General features: G+C 40.7%; 1 protein-coding gene across 4 annotated transcripts in view; it reads right to left on the minus strand.

Annotated features, from left to right (window-relative positions):
- The window catches only part of CCNY (cyclin Y), a 220,707-nt gene that overhangs the window by 22,317 nt on the left and 184,987 nt on the right, over window positions 1-13,403 (minus strand). For all 4 annotated transcript variants that reach the window (XM_068238598.1, XM_068238594.1, XM_068238597.1 and 1 more), the window contains exons 5-6: window positions 8,689-8,724; window positions 1,928-1,985 (exon numbers count right to left, since the gene is read on the minus strand). In XM_068238598.1, coding sequence (XP_068094699.1) covers window positions 1,928-1,985; window positions 8,689-8,724 — 94 coding nt within the window. The remainder of the gene's footprint in view (window positions 1-1,927; window positions 1,986-8,688; window positions 8,725-13,403) is intronic.

Consider the following 13,403-nt stretch of genomic DNA (forward strand, 5'->3'; position numbering starts at 1 on the left):
CCGCTGATTGCCGCCTCTCCCCACCCCTCTCAGTGAAAGAAGACGGAGAGGGGCAGAGAAGGCAGAGGTCCACAGAGATTGGGGCGAGTAGAGGCAGAGCTACTGCGCAAAGCTCTGCCTCTACCAGGAAGGAGTCCTGAATTTTGCCCCGGGGATTTGGGTGGTTTAATCACATCATTCTGCTGCAGGGATGCAGCATTTTAGCTATGCTTATAGTGCTTTACATAAATAAAAAGATGATTTTTGGAAGGCTTCAGACTCTCTTTAAAGCCAAATTGAACCTAAAAAAAAACAAACAAACAAACAAAAAAAAACCCAGATACTTACCTATGGAGAGGGAAGGCTCTGGGTGCTATAGAGCCTTCCCGCTCCTCTCACGGTCCCCTACTTCCAGCTAAGTCACCTTGTACCAATCTGCGGGAGGCTTCGCAAGCGCAGTACAGAGCTGGCGGCACAGAGCGGTATTTGACCGATCAGTCGAATACTAATGGGTGAGCCAGCGCTGGAACGAGGGACAATGAGAGGCACTCTTTAGGACCCAGAGCCTACCCACTCCATAGGTGAGTATCTTTTTTTTTTTTGTAAAGTGGATCCGAGATGACAAACTAACTATAACAAGTAACTTGTCTATATATCATATCTAAAGTTTAGATAGTGTACACAGCAAATCTAGCTGCAAACAGCTTCAACAGTTTATGATTATTTATTTCTGTGATACAATGAGAGCAGCCATATTTTGCTTGTGATCATTACACACAGGCAAGCTGTTCTGCATCTCCAGCCATCAGCCTGTGAAAACATCACTCCCCTCTCCTCCTTCTAGTAACACCTTCTCCTCCTGCCCAGACTGAGCTCCCATAAGCCCTTGCTACATGGGTCTCAGAGTGCCTAGGTGCTGTGGGAGCTGTGGGCGAGGCTTGTTTAGTTTATAGGGAATTAGGTTATTAAAACAAATGAAAAACGTATTTGGCTTGAGGAATGCCCTATAAACTATAAGTAAGGAACACAATTATGCAATGAGTAAAAGTTTATCTCAGATCCACTTCAAGTTCAATTTACATTTTCTTTAAGTGTGCTTAGAAGGTCTTAAAATGGTCCCTGATGAATAATGTAATACACGTGCATCATTGGTTTTAGCCCCATTGTATTATAATGTACTAGAATGTCATTTTTAGTATGTCCAAGCTGTATTGAATCTATACACAGTGAAATAGATACAGTGTGCTGTTCCCCATTTGAAAATGTGCTTCTAAAATGTGCTGATATTTTCTCGCTGTAAATTGTTTCTGTGCACTTATCATTCTTGTGCACACCTTATGAGCACTTGGGCAATCACACAGCAGGGGAACGAGCTAGGGATGAGACATTTTTATGTAAACAATGACATTTATATATCAGTTTCTTTGTGCAAAACCAGAAACACGTGGGAACAAGCCAAACATACTGTATTTTTCAAAAACACCTTGTAGTTATTAAGAAAATAGTTTTTAAAAATTCAAATGTGAAAATGTTAAATGTTAAAATGTTAAATGACATTTTGCTGCGGTACACTTTAATGTATTCAGAACTCGGCATATGGTAAAACATAATGCAGCAAAATGTCATTTTGCCGAGTTTAAAAACATTTTTCCTTCTATTTTCTGAAAAATACTTTTTGCAAAAAATGTTTTGTTTCTTTTTTTTTCCTTAAAGTTTTTTTTTATTTGTTTTGTTTTAATTGTTTCTAAACAAATTTAAAATGTTTGCCAAATTTTAAAAAGTAATTTGGAATTTGGCAGAAATGTTGCATTACGATTTTGTGTCGTAATGATAAATTTTGATATGAAATTATTATTATGCGACATTGTAGCTCAACACTACAAACCATGTAAAAGAAAGAAGAAACGCTGTGGAGTTGTGATGTTTTATACGCACACTGGGTACTTACAGAAAGAGGGTGAAGTTTTTCATCAAAAATATCTAACAGCAACCGCCCATCTCCATCTCTAGAATCAAAATAAAGGTCGGTTAAATTCTCGAGAAAAAGGCAATGACCAAAATGAAGGATTACTATGCATTATGTTCAATCACACATCACAAGAATTGGTAAGTAGCAGCGGTGGGGACCTGGCCATCAACACACTACAGTGCAAACATTCCATGGCTGTACTGTATTCAGGGCTGTGGAGTCGGAGTCAAGGAGTCGGAGCAATTTTGGGTACCTGGAGTCGGAGTTGGAATCAGTGGATTCATAAACTGAGGAATTGGAGTTGGGAGTCGGACATTTTTTTGTACCAAATCCACGACCCTGATAAATATTGGACTAATGAGTCAGTTGTTCAGACAAGACAAGCCTATAATTTGCTATAAGTTGCACTGAAGGCACACTGCCTCACCCACTAACCCAGTGTTGCCTCCCCACCACCCTCTAGATTGTAAGCTCGCAAGGGCAGGTATCTCCTCCTAGTGTTTCTCATACTGCTGTAATTTTAAGATATGCACATGTACCAACTACGCATCAACAATGTATGTATTTCTACTATTCAATGTCATGACTGTACGGGGTCTTATAGTTCTTATGTATATTTGTTCCCCTTTATTTGTGTGTACTATGTACTGCACTACGGAAGATGTTGGCGCTATATAAATAAAAAATAAGAATATTTTGGGTGCCTGGAGTCGGAGTCGGTGGTTTCATAAACTGAGGAGTCTGAGTTGGATGATTTTTGTACCGACTCCACAGCCCTGACTGTATTATATATTTATATTATAATATATTATACTATTTATATTACCGTATAATATATTATACTATAATAATTATATTGATACCTTGACCATTTATTTACTGTGGCAGATTGATTCAGATAAATGCTGCCAAGGGCATTGTTCTATCCCACACCCCGCCCACTCTGGTCGGTCCTTCGCATAGCAACAGAATACATCCCTACCCTGAAGGCTAGCGACGCCACAAACTGTTGTCAGAGGGATCAAATCTTTAGAGTCTGGAAATACACTACAGCAGTTTGTGAAAACAATTGCAGGTCCTAATGAAAGCAATTAATTCTAATAAAAGGCCATTACATTTCATGCAGTATGCACTGGAATCTGTACTGTCTTAGTTTGATGACGAATTTTATAAAATAAGGGATAAAACGATGACAGACTTATGAATGGTGATTTTGCTGTAAGAAATGCATCAGAAACCTAAATATATGACAAATAGTTAACAATAAATCTGCTAAGTGAGAAAACAAACTGCAATCCATTTATGACAGCCTATAGCTCAGTCTTTTCCTGCAATGAACAGCAGGTGGCGCAGTGCGCACACCAAAATGGTCTGAGAGACAGTAAATTATTTCTATGTGACAAAAATCCTGGGTACCATCTGCCATGCAGCTTGTCGCTAACATCTTCTACAGAACCGGTCTGGAAATATTTTTCTGAATTTATCCTAAAGCCCATTTTGTCCTTTCCAGAATTTGGGCCATGCAGCCAAGATTGCGGCCAGCAGCTCCTCATCAAAATAAAAATGGAACAGTAAAAGTCGACCATCAGATTGTGCTGAGACATTGAAATGGAGGAGCGGACTGATAAGCAGAAGCTCATGTCAGAATACATTTATAAGATGTGAAATGTAAATGATATTATTTGCATTTATTAAAATGAATTCTGGGCTCTGTCTCTGTGTTGCCCCCTGGTTATATGTAGAGATGGTAATCAAATAATCAAGTTATTAAATGTGACAGCTTGGGATTAGCAAGCCGTGCATCTATTTTGCATACCTGAAGGATTCTATGGAACGGGATTATATTATAGAGCATGTTAAAGCTCTGTGGAGAATATCTGAGGCTTTTCACCTGATTTTGGAACATTGCAGTCAGTGTTCCAATTCCCCCGAAAAAAGTGTTCATTGGGATTTGGGTCTGGGCTCATTTCAGGCCAATCAAGCTCTTCAGAACTAGAATAAGTGAACCATTTATTGGGCTGCACATTTCCATAGGTGACAGTCAGATATTAGTCATTAGGATGCAAATAATTTAACCTTCATATACTTCGCCTTACACGGTTATCTGCACTCCCTGGTGTTTGTCTCTATCTTACTGGTTACACTGATCCACCTCATTTCAGCGTTGTTGCCCTCTACATCACTGTTTCACACAGCTTGGTATTTATTTTTCTCTGGACCGAAGTGATTTACTTTATTCCTCTTTTTTTGTTGGTTCTACTCTATATTACACTGGTTGCTTTTCGATGAACTCTTTGTATATTTGGCAACTCACACTATCCGCGCAATCTGGCATATTACACTGCACCTTAAAGGTGGCCACTAACGATCCAATTTCTAGCGAAAAATCATTGGAGGGATCAGATAATTCTGATCGGAAGCGAAATATCATAACACATCGTTCACTACATCAACGAACCAATCTTTGCTTCCTATTTATTGCAGCCAACAAGAAAATCCAAATTTTGGTTCGACGAAAGTCCAGTTAGACTGTTTTTATGAATTGCTCATAATCGATTGTGCCCATCAACAGATTATTTACAACCAATACGATCAGAATTATCTGATCACTAACGATTTTTCGCTAGAAATTGGACCATTAATGTCCACCTTTAAAGGGGTTCTTTGGTGGTGGTAAAAAAAACCCCAAAAACCGACCCACGAAAGGCCATGGCCGTGCAGCTGCAGTCTAGTTACAAACGTAATTAGACCGGGACCGGCGGCTGGGAACGGAGGATCGTAGGAGGATGGTGTGGGACATGACAGCTGCAGGGGGCCGATAGAAGACCCAGGTAAGTGTCAGTTTTTTTTTTTTTTTTAACACCACCAAAGAAACTTTTTATAGGCACAGTGCACTTCTGCGTTACACATTGCACTTTGTTTATATTGAGGGATGATTTTTCAGTGATGTGTTTTATATTCAATGCGATTGTATGGAACATCTGTATATGTTTATATAGTATAAATCTTTTTGATGCATTTTTGTTCATTCTCACTGTGATGATAGATTGATGATTTTTACTATAGACCAGAAGTTGGTTTGTGACATATACTGTGATATATTATTGTACTAACTGTATGGTGGCCATTTACTACACATATGCAGGTTGTACTTCTGCCCCGTCCCCCCTTTTCCCTTTTAATATGTTTTAAGTGTTCCAATTTTCTATAATAAAGGAACTAATTTACTGTAACACCCTTGTGTGACTGGGGTATTTCTCCTTTTTTGTACTTCCATATCGGATACAGTATGCAGGAAGAACCAACAGGCTCTGAGAATTTAGGGCGGTGTTCACACTTAATGAAATTGCAAAATGTGCAGAAAAACATTTGTCACATCTAATGAAAGTCCAAGTAGATTTGCAAAATTGGCAGTGTTCTCCCCAGAGTGTTTTAGCCGGGTGCTCCATCTGGCTAGTTTTGGTGAGCACCCGGCTGTTATAGGCACACTTCCTCCTATGCTGTAAGCAGAGTTGTGCAGAGAAGCGCCGGCCTTCCATTCTTTAATCTCACCCCACCCGGCTACTTTTTCATGCCACCCGGCTGGAAAAAAATTCTGGGGAGAACACGGATTGTGTTTGCATTTTTGCACAAAATTCACACATTGCATGCAAATTCCCATCAACTTTCATTAGCTGCGATTACAAAAAAAGGGTTTAAAAAATTGTGAAAAAATGCATTAAAAAAAGGTTCCTTTTTTGTGCAATGATAAGTGGGAATCCTGCCTTAAAGGTATACAGTATTTCACATTGCAGAGAGCTCCAATTCGCAATGCGGCCCATAGACATTCATTGAGTGCTCCCAGCCTGAGACTCAGCTGTAAAACAGTCAGGCGGTCAGCGTAAAATGAGCCAAAGGTCAAATTAAAATTTGACAGCTTTCCTTTCAGCTTCATGATGTTTCAGGCAGGACGTTGGGAATACTCTTTTTTGAACTTGAAAACAGAAAGTGACTCCTCTGATCTGAGTACAACAAGTTCTTACAACATCATGAGATCTGAGAGGCATGACCTCTTGTAAGAGCTTAGATTCCTGTCCCTGTCCTATATTCAAAGCCCATTTTCCTTCCTACACAGATCCAAGTTCAGTAATCTAATAACAAGTTAATAATTAATAGTAATAATAATAATGAGATATCAAATAGGCATAGAAAACACTTGCTTATCAGGGAGAAACAAGTGAGATCAAGCTTGCTTTCTCAAGCTACATGCACAAGTTGTTGTGAACTTGGCTGTGGTGGACGATAAAGATTACCTCAGATGAGAATCTTGAAAGAAACCAGCGTGTATACAGCAGTCGCCCAACGTCTGCCAAAGACCTGGAATGCCAGATCGTTAGCTATCCTGTCGCCTGAGCACTATTTGATCACATTGTTCTTCCCACTACCCCAACCCATGGTAAACTGCTTCATCACTCAGTAGAGGCGCTACACCTGCTATTGCCGAAATTCTGTTTTGTCCCCACGTTTATTGCCTGATGAAGCGGGCTGGGCCTGTGAAACGCGTTGCACTGTTTTTGGGGTACCGTATAATAAATGTATTGATTTATATGAAGACAGGATCTCGTGTCTGCTTTTGGGAGGCAAGCCCACCACTTCCTCCAAGCAATTTTTAAAAATGTTATTGACTTTTATCCTGCTGGCGCCTCTGTTCTACATACAAATACTCTGTGTCCACTCCTGGTGGAGGGGAGTGCTACCCCCTTTCTTGTTTCTTTACTACAGAGAGTGACTTCTTAATCCTGAGTGAGGACAGGTCTAATCTCCTCACCTGCCTATTGAGTGGTTGCCTGAATGGTAACCCATGTTTGGGAGTATACATTTTCTCACTAAACCACTTACCAATTATCTTTAACATACTACACCATATTGGGCTCTCTTTTTTTTTCCTATTTTATCACTCACTGTCTGCTCCATAGCAACAGACATGTCGCTATCCTAGAGTCTAGTGACACATCTGTACAGTGCCAGCACTGCACTGTTGCCTGCCTCTGTGTGTATGAGGCTTAACCTCCCTGGCGTTCTATTGAGATCGCCAGGGCGGCTGCGGGAGGGTTTTTTTTTAATTAAAAAAAACTATTTCATGCAGCCAACTGAAAGTTGGCTGCATGAAAGCCCACTAGAGGGCGCTCCGGAGGCGTTCTTCCGATCGCCTCCGGCAAGCATAAGTAACAAGGAAGGCTGCAATGAGCAGCCTTCCTTGTTTGGCTTTCCTCGTCGCCATGGCGACGAGCGGAGTGACGTCATGGACGTCAGCCGACGTCCTGACGTCAGCCGCCTCCGATCCAGCCCTTAGCGCTGGCCGGAACTATTTGTTCCGGCTGCGCAGGGCTCGGGCGGCTGGGGGGACCTTCTTTCGCCGCCGCTCGCGGCGTATCGCCGCAGAACGGCGGCGATCAGGCAGCACACGCGGCTGGCAAAGTGCCGGCTGCGTGTGCTGCTTTTTATTTGAACAAAATCGGCCCAGCAGGGCCTGAGCGGCACCCTCTGGCGGTACTGGACGAGCTGAGCTCGTCCATACCGCTAAGGTGGTTAAAGTGGTCTAAGAGTCTGACATAACATTCAATAAAAATGTGTTTTTCTACTTTTTATTACTCATACAGTTATCATATTTGCTTTTGTGCAGAAGTAACATGGTCTGTCTACAAATTACAAGTTTCCAAAATGCAGTTTTTCTTGCCCTGAAAACTGCCATTGCATTTTAGTCCAACTGCTTTTTATTATATATTAAAATCTTCTAATGAGTTGTTCTGAACTGTGTGTGCGCCTGAAGCAGAGACAGCTTCTCAGAAAGTGTTTTTTACTTGTTACACATATGTATCAACATTGTTATGTAAACAAAGTTACTGTTATCTCCAGTTTGGATGTGGATTTGAAGCTGAATAGCAGGACAAAGTGCTTTGTTTAACCATTTCAGTGATCTTCTGCTAAAAAATGTTTCTGTGATGGTAGCTTTAAAGCTGTGGGGGAATCTTTTAGAGCAAAGTAGAAATGCTGACTTTCAGACCATTTTAACTTTCATTTCTGGCTCCCAAGCAGACTCGCAAAAGCGATGCCATCAGGGTACCCATAAATAAACTAATTGCCCGATTCCCCTGAGGATCGCAACTGTCATCATAAATCTGTAGGTAAGATCTGGTCATTCATGCTCACCTCTCATCAATTTCACCCAGAGATAACACCTGTGGAAGCAACACCCCCAAAAACTTTGAAGTGACCCCAAGAAGTGGGTGGGGCCAAAAGGACACAGCAAAGGGACAAATATCAGAAAAGAGCAAATGTATCTGGGAGATAAGACTATATAACAGAAAAAGACCTCAATTCACTAAGATCATGCTGGAGATAATAAGGCAAGAGAAAACTTACCTCCACTAGTAAGAGAGTTATCTTATCTCTTCATTCCTTACGTTACCTCTTCTGTAGTTAATTTACCTCCTCTGTAGTTACGTTACCTCCTCTGTAGTTATTTTCACATGCAGTTAATGAATAGCCTGTCTTTAACTCTGGAGTTATTTTAAGGATTAAAGAGTTAACTTAAAGACAGAAGAGTTAACTTCAGGTAAAATGTTTCCTGAATACTACATGCCTTATCACCATGGTAACAACGCTACAAGAGTTATTAAAGACAGGAGATAAGCTTAGTGAATTGAGGCCATAGAATGCTAAAAGTGAACCTGACCTTTAAACTGTTTTGAGTAACTTACCTGTTTTTTATATGGTAGTATATTGCAAGAGCTACACTGTAAGACAAAAATAAACACATTAAATGTCATGCATATCACCTCCCTATTATAATCATCACTTGCTAACACTTTTCATATTCAAAACAAATTCCACTCTCACTTAAAAAAAATGCTATAAAATTTTAACAGGGAACCACAAATGATTTTTAAATGTAATAATATTAAAAATAACCCATTTATTCTGCAACGGTACAATCCTGCAGCCAATCAATCGGATCAATCTCATCGATTTGATCGGCTTGGCTAGTGTGAATTTTACCGTTAAAGAGACTCCGTAACAAAAATTGCATCCTGTTTTTTATCATCCTTCAAGTTCAAAAAGCTATTCTTATGTGTTCTGGCTTACTGCAGCACGTTCTACTATCACCATCTCTGTAATAAATCAACTTGTCTCTCTCTTGTCAGACTTGTCAGCCTGTGTCTGGAAGGCTGCCAAGTTCTTCAGTGTTGTGGTTCTGCTATGAACTCCCCCTTCCAGGCCCCTGTATGCACACTGCCTGTGTGTTATTTAGGATTAGAGCAGCTTCTCTCTTCTCTCTTATCTTTTACAAGCTGGATAAATCGTCCTCTGAGCTGGCTGGGCTTTCACATACTGAAGAATTACCGACAAGGGCAAAGCTGTTTGCAGGAAGAAACAAGCAGCCTGAAACTTCAGTGCATGAGAACAGGGGGAAAGAAACACACAAATAATCTCTTGAGATTCAAAAGGAAGGCTGTATACAGCCTGCTTGTGTATGGATGTATTTTCTATGTGTGGGCATACTGTACATCAACCTACTTCCTGTTTTGGTGGCCATTTTGTTTGTTTATAAACAAACTTTTTAAAACTGTTTTTAACCACTTTTAATGCGGCGAGGAGCGGCAAAATGGTGACAGAGGGGAATAGGAGATGTCCCCTAACGCACTGGTATGTTTACTTTTGTGCGATTTTAACAATACAGATTCTCTTTAATGGGAACAACCAATCATTTCTGATCGATTACTACGGCAATCGATCAGAAATGTTCGATCGGCCATGGGGCTGCACCCCTAATAGGCACCTTAACAGTAAGCCCAAGTTTCGTTACTCCTTTAATATGAAATGTATACTTTGTGTTGCATAACTTTTCATTGCAGACAGGCCAAGTATTTCCTCTTTCTGCATGAGTAAGGCCAGAAACTCACTAGGAGCGATTTCTAATCGCTAGTGATTTGAAAAAGCCCTAGCTAATGCAATGCTATAGGGGATTCTTAAAAAATCACATCGCTCAAGTGGGATCACACTCATAGCATTACATTAGCAAGAGTTTTCAAATCACAAAATGCTCAGAAAATCGCTCCTAGTGGGTATCTGGCCTAAGTGCTGCTTATTTTCCACAGCTGCACAAACTGAGTGACTGGCAGAAACTGTGACACTTCCAGGCTCAAGTATGTGAAATCTTGCGCTGCTAAAAGGCAGAGGTCACAGGAAGTCAGAGAATAATAATCACACTCTAGCGACTCCTCAAACACTCGGCTGTAAGTGGACTACAAAGAGGAAAAAACAAAACAGGAGGAAAGCTCCGTAGTGTGATAACGTTTAATAAAGGTTAAAAATGCGCATAACAATTTGCACTTACTAGATGGAAGTAAAAGATAGGCATCTGATTTGCTAAATCAGATGCCTATCTTTTACTTCCATCTAGTAAGTGCAATTTGTTATGCGCATTTTTAACTTTTATTAAACGTTATCACACTACGGCGCGCTCCTGCTGTTTTTTTTGTACTTCCAGGCTCAACAGATTCTGCTTGGATCAGAGTGGAGCAGCTGAACATGTGATTTAAAGAGAAACTCCAACCAAGAATTGAACTTTATCCCAATCAGTAGCTGATACCCCCTTTTACATGAGAAATCTATTCCTTTTCACAAACAGACCATCAGGGGGTGCTGTATGACTGATATTGTGGTGACACCCCTCCCAAAAGAAAGTCTGAGGACCATGGTATTCCTGGCAGTTTCCTGTCTGTGAACCTTGTTGCATTGTGGGAAATAGCTGTTTGCAACTGCCAAAACAGCAAGCAGCAGCTACATCACCTGTAAGCAGTAAAAATGTCACCATGTGATAAATGTCAGAATGTAAATCAGGGATTTAAAAGATTTTACAATGGGCAAATACTGACTAAATCATTTTTACATAATTACTGTAAAAATGAAGCACTTTTTTTTATTACATTATTTTCACTGGAGTTCCTTTTTAAACATACAAGTTAAGGCATCTGGAACAATGTGAGCAATACATTCAAAAAATATTAAAACTGAACTGAAGGTATTGCTTATTCCACAGCAAAGGTGCAATGTCTCTATTCAAGCGAATGGAGCTTTGCATCGCCATTTTGGGTTTACTGTGACAGGCGATCAAAGCACTGATCAATGCCTTAAAAAGAAATCACTACCTTTCAAAAATGGCCATTGCAAAGGTATGAACAGGCCTTGAGCGAATTAGGAATGGGGCCCACTGGCAGCACATTGGAAATCGTGGGAGTTTTGCGATCTCTCAAATTGTGGAAGTCCCTTAATTTTAAACCTCATTCGCTTAGAAATTGCAAGTTTACTCTGCAGCCATTAATGTGATTGCTCTGGGATCACTCCCAAAATGCTGCATGCAGGAATCTTCAACCTCAACAGTGCAAGTGGAAATGCTGCATGCAGGAATCTTCAACCTCAACAGTGCAAGTGGAGCCACCCCCATAGGGTTCCACTAATGCAGTGCACTGCAGCAAGTGATGCCAGTGGGCCCCAGGCCTTACTGATTGTTTTGCACGGATTACTGATTTTGTAAAAGTTTCATTAAGGCTCCCTGCACACTACAAATCCGTTTTGCGATTCAGTTTCCGATTCCGATTTTCCCTGAATGCAATCAACAGAAAAACGGAGGAAAAAACACAGCATGCAGTAAAGATTAAAAAATCGGAATCGGATGTAAAAGACGATTAAAAGTCTGATTCAAAATCGCATGCAGTGTGCAGGGAGCCTTATTGCTATAGCCAAGATTGAGGACAAGTTTGCTTTATATTTATTATTATTTAGTATTTATATAGCGCCGACATGATCTGCAGCGCTGCACAGAGTATATTGTCTTGTCCCTAACTGTCCCTCAGAGGGGCTCACAGTCTAATCCCTACCATAGTCATATGTCTATGTATGTATCCTGTAGTGCACAGTTCCCCAACCCTGTCCTCACGGCCCACCAGCAGTATATGTTTTGCAGAAAACCACAAACATGCGCAGGTGAGGTAATTAGTGATTAACTACCTCTGTGGATTTCCACAAAACATGCACTGCTGGTGGGCCTTGATGACAGGGTTGGGGAACACTGAGTAGTCTATGTATCATAGTCTAGGGCCAATTTTAGGGAGGAACTAACTAACTTATCTGTATGTTTTTGGGGTGTGGGAGGTAACAGGAGTGCCTGGAGGAAACCCACACAGACACAGGGAGAACATACAAACTCTATGCAGATAGTGCCCTGGCTGGGATTTAAAGTAGAGAGTGCTAACCACTACGCCACCGTGCTGTTTTAAAAATAAATAAATAGTACATAGTAACTGCCTCCTGTCTCTATTCTATTTTATCAGATCATTCTTCAACATATAATGCCAGAGATATGCTGGATGCATTAACACACTGCAAAACGTGTTATAATGCATTGTTTACATTGGAGTCCATATGTGCAGTAACATGAGTAATATCCAGCAAACTCGGCAGCACACAATAAACAATAATAAACACATTTTTCTGCTGAACGTGCATGTAAGAGTACAGAGACTCAGGGCTCGTTCCCACTGTTGCGACGCGATTTCGGCCGCATTCCGACGCTTGTAAAAACGAATGCGGATGAGTTTCCGCATGCGTTTTTACCCGCGATTTCGCATGGCAGGGTGCCATGCGAAATTAACCATGACACTGCCAGGGCTAAATAAAATTGAAAAAGGTGCGAAATCGCACGCGAAATCGCGGGTAAAAACGCATGTAACAAACGCATGCGTTTTTACTATTAAATACATTAGCGGCGATTCGCACGGATTCCCGACGCAGGCGAAATCGTTGGCTCTTTTGTGCGTTTTTTTCACGCTGAAAAAAACGCACCTCAACAACGCTACAGTGGAAACAGGCCCATCCACTTGCATTACATGTGCGGATCTGCATGCGTTGGACGCATGCAGATTCGCGATAGTGGGAACGAGCCCTCAGAGAGTTTAAAATCGCACAGAAAGCATTACTGGATAGCCAGAATCTTGATGCGAATCTGAAAAAAAAAACTACATGTACAAATCTTTCCACAGGAAACCACACGTGTGAAATAAATAAGAAATGAATGGCTCTTGCAGCTATGAATAGCCTCTTGCATGCTCATGTCAACAGCTGAACTGTTAATATGTAAATGCTGGTTGGCTTTACACGCTGTTCAAACAAGACATGCAGGGCGGATTGAAAAGAATCGCCTCTCCAAATTATTCATATTTTTTTGCTTTGTGGCTTGAAATGAAGACACATTTTTTTTTAATTTTCTGCATTTACTCAATGCAACCTATAACTGCCAACTGAAAGGTATAAAAGCAACAATCCAAAATGAAATTTTCCTCCCACATCCCAAAAATATAGATAAGAGCTTCCCCCTAAAATTGGCCCTAGACTACAATGCATACATTTGCTAAGA

Source organism: Hyperolius riggenbachi, chromosome 5, assembly GCF_040937935.1.
Source record: "Hyperolius riggenbachi isolate aHypRig1 chromosome 5, aHypRig1.pri, whole genome shotgun sequence".
Classification (NCBI taxonomy): domain Eukaryota; kingdom Metazoa; phylum Chordata; class Amphibia; order Anura; family Hyperoliidae; genus Hyperolius; species Hyperolius riggenbachi.